The sequence below is a fragment of the Urocitellus parryii genome, chromosome 1, assembly GCF_045843805.1.
Source record: "Urocitellus parryii isolate mUroPar1 chromosome 1, mUroPar1.hap1, whole genome shotgun sequence".
Taxonomy (NCBI): Eukaryota; Metazoa; Chordata; class Mammalia; order Rodentia; family Sciuridae; genus Urocitellus; species Urocitellus parryii.
Window position 1 is genome coordinate 56,106,123 of NC_135531.1, and position 10,831 is coordinate 56,116,953.

General features: G+C 41.4%; 1 protein-coding gene across 1 annotated transcript; it reads right to left on the reverse strand.

Moving 5' to 3' along the window:
• Nucleotides 1-436: 436 nt before the first annotated feature.
• Nucleotides 437-10,145, reverse strand: F2rl1 (F2R like trypsin receptor 1). The gene is made up of 2 exons (XM_026404124.2): nt 10,064-10,145; nt 437-1,548 (listed from the first exon to the last, which is right to left on the reverse strand). The coding sequence occupies exons 1-2, from the start codon at nt 10,143-10,145 to the stop codon at nt 437-439; spliced, it is 1,194 nt and encodes a 397-aa protein (XP_026259909.2).
• Between the last annotated feature and the right edge of the window lie 686 nt (nt 10,146-10,831).

Below are 10,831 nucleotides of genomic sequence, written 5' to 3' on the forward strand. Positions count from 1 at the left end.
TAAGTTTCCTCGTTTGCAAAGTCAATCAGACTGATGCTCTCTGAAGGCCCTCAAGCCCTAACAAGGCTAAGATGGACCCCAAATGCAGAAGAAATAGTTTCAGTTTATAGAAGAAATAGTTTCAGATAGAAACCTAGCCTTCACACCAGGTGCAGTTTTTGCAGGTAACTGGGTTCCTGTCTTTCCACTATCTTCTGCATCTTGCTCTGTCAGTTCAGTTTTTAGGATATTTGAGTAGGAGAATTCTGACACACATTTATGTTAATGTGGGAGGCTTTTCTCATGCAAACAAGGAAGCTTCAAGCAATCCTGGGAGAAGCTACACAGACAATGGCCTGTGCTAAGCCCTGCTTGTTTAAGAAATAACAGCCACCTCCCCACATCAGTAAGCAGGCCCCTCAGCTCCTGTAAAACTCCATCTGTAGAGCTGGCAAACTCAATAGGAAGTTTTAACACTTGTTGAACTTGAAGAATAAGAGCTGGATTTCCTGGAGAATTTCTTGGAGGTGAGGGATACTTGCATTCGATTCACAGTGCGGACACTGCGACAAAGGAGAGCATTCTTCACATGATCCCTGAAATCTTGTGAAACAAAGTAATAGACAAAAGGGTCAATGCAGCTGTTGAGGGTGGACAGACAGAGGGCTACAATGTACAGCGCATAGACATGGCTCTGGCCTTGGCTTTTAATCAGGAAATAATGCACCACGAGCAGAAGGTTACTGGGAGTGAAGCAGATCAAGTACATGGCCAGGACAGTGACAATGAGTTTGATGGCCCTCTTCCTTTTCTTTTCCGAGTGTTCATCCATGGCAGAAGATTGGAGCGTTCTGATCATGAGCACATAGGCAGAGGCTGTGAGGAAGGCTGGGAACATAAAGACTCCAATGGCTAGAGAGAGGAAGTAATTGAACATGTCCCCCACCAACACCTCCTCAGGCAAAACGTCATGACAGGTCGTGATGTTAAGGGCTGGGATGTAGATGGTCTGCTTCATGACATACAAGGGGATAGTGACCAGCAATATCAGCAGCCATATTCCCAGGGAGACACCAATAGCAATGTTTGCACTCTTCCTGGTGTGTACCATGGGGTTCACGATGACCCAATACCTTTGCACGCTGAGGCAGGTCATGAAGAGAATGGAACAGTACATATTGCCATAGAAAAAGCCAATGAGCACCTTGCAAAGAGATTCCCCATAGATCCAGTTGTTGCCATGTATGTGGTAGGCAATCTTCAGGGGAAACCAAATCACAGAGAGGAGGTCCGCCACGGCCAGATTGGCCATGTAAATCACAGCAGGGTGCTTCTTCTTTGTTCGGAAGAGAAAGACCCATAGGGCTATGCCATTACTTGGTAAACCAACCACAAATACAGTTGTGAAGACAATTGGAAGAAAGACGGTAGTGAGCTTTCCAGTGAGGAGGGACGTGGAAAACTCATCCACAGAGAAGTCTGGTACCACCGTAACTCCTTTTCCAGTGACTGAAGGGGGCTTATTAGGCTTCCCAATAAGACTTCTTCCTTTAGAGGTTCTATTGGATCCTGTGTGAGAAAAGCAGACAAGGGTTATTGCTGAATTAAATGCTTCAGCAGGAAGTCTAGTTTGCTTAAATGAAAATATTTAAAGGAAGACAGAAATATAATATTAGAATATTATACAAAATGCTTATAAGGGCTTTCTTTGGGTGAAGGCACTTTTTTATTGAGAGCTGTGAAGCACACATGGGAAACTTGATATCAAGAGAAGATTTCTTGAAAAAAAAATGACAGTTATTTCAATTTATTTAAAAAAAAAAACTGCATACTAGCTAGATGTAGTGGCATGTGCCTGTAACCCCGATGACTTGGAAGACTGAGGCAGGAGGATCCAAGTTCAAAGCCAGCCTCAGTAACTTAGTGAGGCCCTGCCTCAAAATAAAAAATAAATAAAAATAAAAAAGGTCTGGGGATGTGGCTCAGTGGTTAAATACCCTGGGTTCAATCCCAGGTACAAAAAAAAAAAAAAAAAAAAAAACTGTGCATACTCATTAGTTCTTGATTATTCTTACTCATGTGCCTTCATGGGTCAACTAGTAAAAATCAGTTTAGGATCATGAAATAACTGCTTTATGAACACTTATGTAAGTCAGAAGCCCTACCATGACATCAGGTTTCTAATTATTCATTTTGTAATGGCTGTCTATCCTACTCTGGCCCTGAGCCAGGATCCAGCCTAGCCTTCAGTCAAGCCCTATGCCAGAGCTTCGCAAGGAAGATTCCCAGGATTACAAGGGACATTCCCTCTCCACCCACAAGGAGGGCAGGAATTCCCTTCTTCTGTGCTGGTTTCCTGGAGACCTTTCCATAGCTGCTTGCTGACAGGCAAGTTTTTGAAGTTCAAGATCACTGGAACAGTGATACCAAGTTTGTGTTCTCATTTTCAAGATGTAACATACCAAGTTTTAACAAATTATGCCTCTTCCCTTACATTATGAATTAACAATAAAACTCATAAACAAGCCATGCATGATGGCATGTGCCTGGAGTCCCAGCCCCTCTGAGGCAGGAAGATTGCTTGAATCCAGGATTTGGAGGCGGGCCTGGCAACATAGTGAGAACCTCTCTCAAACAAAAAATCCAACAAACAAACACATCCACTCTTTATCCCTCCCCAAACAAATGCTCTTGGACCTTAGGAGGAAATGAGAACACTAAAGAATTTTACTTTAATTATAAAAAACAGTAGGCCTCCACCATGCAGAGACACGTGTACCATAATATTATACCCAGGAAGGATATTATCCCTCTAGTGAGTTCACCTGATAATTCTTATGCTCAGCCACCACTTTTCCTCCTTGTATCTTTGCACTTATGTTCAGCAAAGTTACTCACTTCCTAAGGCTTCCCTATGTAAGACCAACAGTGGGTAGCCTGGGTGGAGTGTTGGAGGTTACAGAAGTCAGTATTTCAGTTTTACTTAGTTTTGAAAGGTAGTTTCCCCAAAGAAATGTCTGGGTCCTAATTTTCAGAATTGTGAAGATTACCTTATTTAGAAAAAGGGTCTTTGCAGATATAATTAGGGATCTTGAGAAAATTATCCTGGATTATCTAGCTAGGCCCTAATCCAGGACAAGTGTCTTTTTAAGAAGGGGAGATTTGAGACAAAGAAGAAGACACAGTAGAAAGTAATGAGAGAATGGAGGCAAAGACTGGAATAATACCATAGTATAAGACAAACGACACCAAGGAATGCCTAACAACCACCAGAAATCAGAAAAGGGAAGAAACAGATTTTTCTCTAGACCTTTTGAAGGGAATATAGTCATCCCAACATCTTGATTTCAGACATCCAGCCTTCCAAAACTATGAAAGAATATTTTTTTTGTTTTATGCCATCAGTTCATGGAAATTTATTATGGCAGCCTCAGGAAACTCATACACTTATGACAGACCTATCTCTATTGTTTCAATTTCTTCTTCTTTTTTTTTTTAACCTTTTTTTTTTTCTTGGTACCAGGGATTGAACCCAGGTGTACTTTACTGCTGAGCTCATCCCAAGCCCTTTTTATTTTTCATTTTGAGGCAGGTTCTCACTAAATTGTTTAGGGCCTTGCTAAGTTTCTGAGACTGTTCTTAAACTTGTGACCCTCCTGCCTTAGTCTCCTGAGCCACTGGGATTACAGGTATACACCACTATGCCTGACTATTTCTTTTATAACTTTCCAAAATGAGTTTTTTTTGTTTGTTTTTAGTTGTAGATGGACAGAATACCTTTATTTTATTTATTTATTCATTTTTATGTGGTATCAGGGATCGAACCCAGGGCCTCACATGTGCTAGGGAAGCACTCTACCACTGAGCCACAACCCTGTCCTCAAAATGAGTTTTTGAATTAAAAAAAAAAAAATTATTCTTATGTATTATAGTGTCCTTCAAATACTGAACTCTTACCCCATGTAGCTCAGTGATAATGTGCTCTCGGTTCAATCCTTAGTACCAAAAAAAAAAAAAAAAAGATAACCAGACACCTTGGGCCTCTAAGGAAACATGTACCTTATTGTTACCTTTTTGGTAACCCTACCAAAAAGGAACCTGATTTCATTGTTCGAGTCCATCTGGGCTGCTATGACAGAGTACCAAAGAATGAGTGGCTTATAAACAATAGAAACGTATTTCTCACTGTTCTGGAGTATGGAAATCTGAGATCCCGGCCCAAGCATGGTAGAGTTTGAGGGCCCTCTTCCAGTTGCAGATTGCCAGCTTTTGGCTGTATCCATGCACCACAGAAAGGGGGAGCTAGTTCTCTAGCCTTTAAGGGCACAAATAGCATTTATATATGGCTCTTGCCCACCCTGATCTTATTATCTCTCAATGGCCCACTTCCTGATACCATCCCACTAGGAATTAGATTTCAACATGTGAATGGGGGTGGGTTACAAACATACAGTCCATAACCCCAGTCCAGCACCTGAATCCAATTACCAAATTAATAGAAATAAAGGGCTAATGGGAAATGTTAAATAACACCTCAAGAAGATAGTTAGATTTGGGGAATTGCTACTGGATAAAGGACAATGTTTCTTCAAAGTATAAATTGTAAGGCAAAAAAATAAGAGAAAAAGAAATGTAGAAGTGAAATTAAAAGATTTTAAAAAGGGAGTGGGACTGTAACTCAGTGACAGAGCACTTACCTAGCATGTACAAGACCCTGGGTTCATTCTCCATCACTGCTAAAAAAAGATTTAAGATACATGTCACATAATATATGCACTTTATTTAGATGTTGATTCAAAGAAGCCATTAAAATAACATTTATGAGGCCATTAGAAATTTGAACCCTGAGTATTTGATTATATTAATAAATTATTGGCAGGCAGATGTGGTGGCATATGCTTGTAATCCCAGTAACACAGGAGGCTGTGGCAGAAGGATTACAAGTTTCAGGCCAGCCTGGACAATTTAACAAGATTCTAGACCATGCCTCAAAAGAAAATAAAAGTGAAGGGAAGCAGGGACTGAGGATATTGTTCTGCAGTGGAGTGATTATCTAGCATATGTGAGGCCCTGGGTTCAATCTCCAGCACAGTTAAAAAAAAAATAAAGGTGGCGGGCAGGGGGTTGTTAATAGGTATAATAATGGTATTACATATATGTTTGAAAACAAATCCCTTATCTTTAATGAATACATTATAAAATATTTTAAGATGAAATTTGATCTGGGATTTATTTTAAAATCACAGGGATTGTTGGGCCTCTCGACACAGCTGGTGGGAGTATAAAACGGTATAATCACCATGGAAAATTATCTGGCATTCTTCAAATGGTTAAATTGAGTTACTATATGACTCAGCCACTTACACCTAGGGAATATATCTAAGAGAAGTGAAAACATATGTCCATTCAAAAACTTGTTCATGAATATTCATAGAGCAAACATTATTCATAGTAGTAAAAAATGAAAACAATCCAAATGTCCATCAACAGATGAATACCACAGATGAATCAAGTGAGAAATATCCATACACTGGAATGTTACTTGGCAATGAAAAGAAATGAAGTATTAGCAGGGCAAGGGGTGCATGACATCATCCCAAGGACTCTGGAGGCTAAGGCAGGAAGATTGTCAAATTCAACTTCAAGCCCAGCCACAGCAATTTAGCAAGACCCTGTTTCAAAATAAAAATAAAAAGGGCTGGGGATGTGGCTCAGTAGTAAAGAGTCCCTGGGTTTAATCCCCAGTACCAACAACAAGAAAAAAATTAACAAACCCAGAGAGGAGGGGGTGAGAAGTGGGTATAGACCAAACAAGTTTAGCCAAAAGTTAACAATCATTTAAGTTGTATGATAGGCACATGAGATTCATTACTAATATTCTATTTCTATGCAGTTAAATTTTTCCATAAAAAACAGCACATATCAATGCAGAAAGTTCATGTGAAAAGAGACTAAAATCTATTTTAAATAAGAATGCTAAAATAAAGAGAAAAAAGGAACAAGGAAATACATTATTAACAAAAGAAAGGGGGCATTGAGTTACGTACAAAAATGAAGAGGAGAAGGTGAAAAAAGAGGACTCATGCGGTATGTATATTTACTGGATCATTATTCAATATAGGAAATAAAAAATGTTAATATCAACATCTACCAAAAAAGTCACAATAATTTGTGACATTTACAGTTCCCTTATAAAAGTATGGACACATTTCTATAGGTTGGCCATGAATAGATTTATTAGGTAAAATTTAAAAAAAATTATAGGGCAGTATTACAATACTGTCTTCCTATTGCTATATTATTTGTGTATAGATAATTCTAGTTGACACTGGACCCACTCTTCCCACCAAATCAAGATAAAACAAGTACTTTGTGTTAACCTTCTTCTTCTTATCCCCTCAACCCAAATGTTCTTTTGCTCTCAACCTTTGGGAGCACAGGCTGAAAAATAAAAGATTTCAACTGTTGGGTACCCTTCCTAAGTATCTTTTAGAAAATGATCTTTTAGAAAATTCCCCCCAGCTGCTTGGGAGGTTGAGGCAGGAGGATCGTGAGTTCAAAGCCAGCCTCAGAAACTTAGCAAGGCCCTAAGCAACTTAAAAGAGGCCCTGACTCAAAATATAAAAAAGGGCTAGGGATGTGGCTCAGTGGGTAAGCACCTCTGGGTTCAATCTCTGGTACCAAAAAAGGAAAGAAAAAGACAATAGAAAATCTCCAAAGTGTTCTTTCAGGATAAAGTGTTTTCTTGAACAGCTGACCAGCCAATAAGACATTAAGAAGTCAAATACAGATTTCATGAAACATCACCTATCAAAGTTAATTAATAACTCCAAGGCAAACAAAAGGAATCAAGCACAAATTTAAAGCCCTCTCTTCATGTTCATTATTCTCTTCTCTTATGTTATAAATCATTGAAAATATTCCATGTGTCTATCAATAGAAGACTAATTTTTTAAAAGGATGATATGGAGCTGAGAATGAATGTTAGGAGTGGTTATTTTACACTGAGGTTGGGATGATTTTATTAAATATTTTCCTGTTTTCATTTGTACCCTACAATGACTACATACTAGTTTTACAATTAAAAGTTCTCTGTACAGAGAACTGAAGTTCCAGTCTCCAAAAGAGAAATGGAATGACTGAACCACAGGGGCCCTTTCGGGCTTGGGGCATGGTATAAAGAATAAATGTCTAATAGAAGCTAACTAAGTACCACACTGCCTCTGACCAGCAGTCATTCTATGCAAGTTCTCTCACTTCATTCTTCCTTTGATGTTTACCAAGGTTGTTTAGGTGAGAAGACTGGGACGAGATGAGATGATGGAGGCTATGGTAGTGTCCCTGGCTTTCAGGAGTCTATGTCCTGGTGGGGAGACAGAGTTTTTACACACACACACACACACACACACACACACACTACATTTTAATATATATATACCACATTTTCTTTATCCATTTATCTACTGTATTTACACAAATAATTATTCACAACAATTGTGAGAGAAAAGAGAGAGGGCTGCTGGAGTATTTTCCTTGACTTGCTCCCTCCCCTATCCATGGTCCTCTACCTACAAAATGAGGTTATTCTAGGCTAGTTCTTTTCTATGATGCAGCCTTTTGGAGTGAGGCTTTGGGGAAGAAAATCAAATCCAATCTGCCCTTTAGAAAACTGGGGAGCACATAGAAGGACCAAGCTAAAAGAAAACAAGCAAAGAGCAGAAAAGTTTTGATGATACTCTACTTTGTATCAAAGTCAGTTTAATTGCAGGTTGGGAGGAAAGTCTCCTGTTACTTAAAGAACCTAGGAAAGTTACTCTGCAAAGGAGTACAAGTGTGATGGAGAAATAAAAACCATGGTGCAATATTAAATAGCTCTGGTTAACAAGTAACTTGATTTTTCTTCATGGTGAAGTCAAGTTCACCTTATACTGCAGGTGAATTCTTTATACTGTCCATTCCCAGTCTCACTCTGAAAACAATAATAAGTCAAATAATCAGGGATGTTTCCTATAGAATTATCTGAATCGTAGTGTTGAATCATCTATATTCACATTTTTAAATTTTTTATTCTAATTTATTATACATGACAGCAGAATGCATTACAATTTATATTACCCATATAAAGCATAATTTTTCATATCTCTGGTTGTACACAAAGTATATTTACACCATTTGTGTTTTCATACACGTACTTAGGGTAATGATGTCCACCTCATTCCACACTTATTTCTACCCCCATGGCCCCTCCTTTCCCCTCCAACCCATTGGCCACATCTATAGTTCCTCTAATCTTCCCATTGTTCCCCCTCCCAACCCCACTATGAATCAGCCTCCTTATATCAGAGAAAACATTTGTTTTGGGGGGATTGGCTAACTTCACTTAGCTTTATATTCTCCAACTCCATCCATTTACCTGCAAATGAAATTATTTTATTCTTGTTTATTACTGATAATATTCCATTGTGTGTGTGTGTGTGTATATATATATATATATATATATATATATATATATATATATATCACATTTTCTTTATCCATTTATCTACTGAAGGGCACCTAGGTTGGTTCCACAATTTAGCTATTGTGAATTGTACTGCAATAAACATTGATGTAGCTGTGTCCCTGTAGTATGCTGTTTTTAAGTACTTTGGGCAAATGGGTGCAGCCAATATGGAAAGCAGTATAAAGATTCCTTAGAAACCTGGGAATAGAACCACCTTTTGACCCAGCTATCCCACTCCTCATTCTACCTTCATATTTTTAAAGTCTGCATACATTAACCTTTGCTCCTGGGTTTTAAGTTTCCAACTTTAAGAGAAAGGCAAATGGAGAGGCACTAATAACAGTTTCAATACTCCCCCCAAATGAATAAATGCCTTTACTCTGATACTGAACAATAAAATGTGTGTCAGTGGTGCAATTTTCAAACTTAGATCAAAACACTCTTTTCTGTAACTCCAGAAAGAAAAGAATCACATTCTACAGTCTAATTCACTGTGATTCGCTCTTTTTACAATGTCTTTTATGTAGAGGATAAAAGTGTGAAACTGCCTTTTACAGCACATCTGCAAATTGCTCAGGGAAATTCAAATCTCCCTTTACCTATGGGAGGCAGTCTCCAAACAGAAGTACCTCAGTCAGCATCACACCCCTAGAGACCTGCTCAGCCAGAGAGATTGTACTTCTAGCAGCGCCAGTTAAAACACCCCCGGAACAGCCCACCCATCAAACCCGGGCGCCAAGCACAAGTTGGCCCCAGAGCACCGCCCTGCACAGCTCCCTTACTCTTCTGTTCCCAGGGCTGGCAGTCTCAGGCCTACGGACCTGAGTAGCCCCCAGCCTGCCCTCTGAATGGCATGGAAGGGCCAGGAATTCCAGAGCCAAAAGATTACCTAGTCGAACATAAAGCAAGATCCAAGAAATTCCACTTGTAAATCTACCTGACACCCAAATGGCCTGAAAGTCCGGCCTGCTTTTCTACGCAGGTCATCCATCTCTGGGTCTTGGACATTATGGAGCAGACCCCAAAGAAAAAGTTGCAGTGGTTAGAGGGGGGTTCAAAAAGCGAGACAAAAGGCCGGGGGCTCCCCGCTGCCCTGAGCCATCAACTAGCTAATCCACGGCCCCGCGGGACCAGCCCAGAGGAAGTCGCCAGAGTGTGCGAAAAGCTACTAATGACTTAAGTGTTTGCAAAAGAACTAACTCAAGGGAGCAAAGGCCGAGTTCTCAGCGTACCTGTTAGAAGCAGGCACTCCTTTCCTGTCTGCCCTTCCCTTCTCCACACCAATACCTGCGAATTTAAAGTGCCCCGTCCAAGACCCTCTCCAACAAGTGAGTAAGTCCCTGAGGCCACCTCTGCTTTCAGCCGGTCTCCACCGACTTCAGTCACTCCTGGATGTCCCTCCGATGGGTCCTCCAGGTGCAGGGATCCCCCCATTATAGCTACTAAGAGACTGAGGGATTCGCGGGGTAGTAATGGGGGCAGCAAGCTGTTGGTGCACTAGTCCCGCTCCCACCACCTGCCCAGAGTGCCCCAGACTCCAGCTCCTCAGCCGTAGGAGCCCTCCTAGGCTTAGTTTCTTACCTCGGGTGGTCTGACTGCAGGAGGCAGAGGCCGCCAGCAGGATGGCGCCCCCCAGCAGCCACATCATGCTTCCACTTCGCATCCTTCCTGCAGCTCCGACGCCGGGCGGGGAATCCGCCGCTACTGATTTGAAATTCAGTGTCACACTCGATACACCCTGAAAAAGCCTCTATTTCACTTGCCTCGAATCAGAGACTCTGCGCGCGCTTCCTCAGGTTCGGATCAGTTTCACTGAAACCCGAGCCGTTGAGCGCACCTGAGAGAAGCCACGCCCTGGGACCCGATCGCGCACCTCGGCCCCGCCCCTTCGAACCTTTGGCGCCGAGTCCCCGCCCCCGGCCACCTGGCCAGGGACTGCCTCCCGCCTACTCTGGGTTGTCTTGGCTTGCCAAGGTCTCAGTCACTGCGGGAATCTACGGCCAGACGAATTTGGGCGGGTGAGGTGGTGGCATTGGAATGCAAACGACAGGAAGGCTGAGACCGCGCGGGTCCTTCCGGCCTTGGGCAGTGCTTGGAACTACCTTTAACCTTTAATCGTTCCTAGAGAAACAGTGTTGGCAATCTCCCTCACCTGCGCTGAAAATGCCTTGACCAGCCTTACTTTCCATTATTGTTGATAATTAATACGTAGATGGGGGGCTTCCCAGTGTAAAGGGTACTGCGAGGCCAGGAGTGAGTTTCTAATACGGAAAATCAAGGCAGGCAGGCCCATGCGGATACCAGGGAAGGTAGCCAGAAAGGGTCAGGGATTAGTTACTTACTCTGCCT

Bases quoted from the DNA above. Each gene is read 5' to 3' on its own strand.
- F2rl1 (XM_026404124.2), bottom strand. From the start codon at position 10,145: ATGCGAAGTGGAAGCATGATGTGGCTGCTGGGGGGCGCCATCCTGCTG. The intron at 1,549-10,063 runs GTAAGAAACTAA...TTTCTCACACAG, and splicing joins CTGCAGTCAGACCACCCGAG to GATCCAATAGAACCTCTAAA.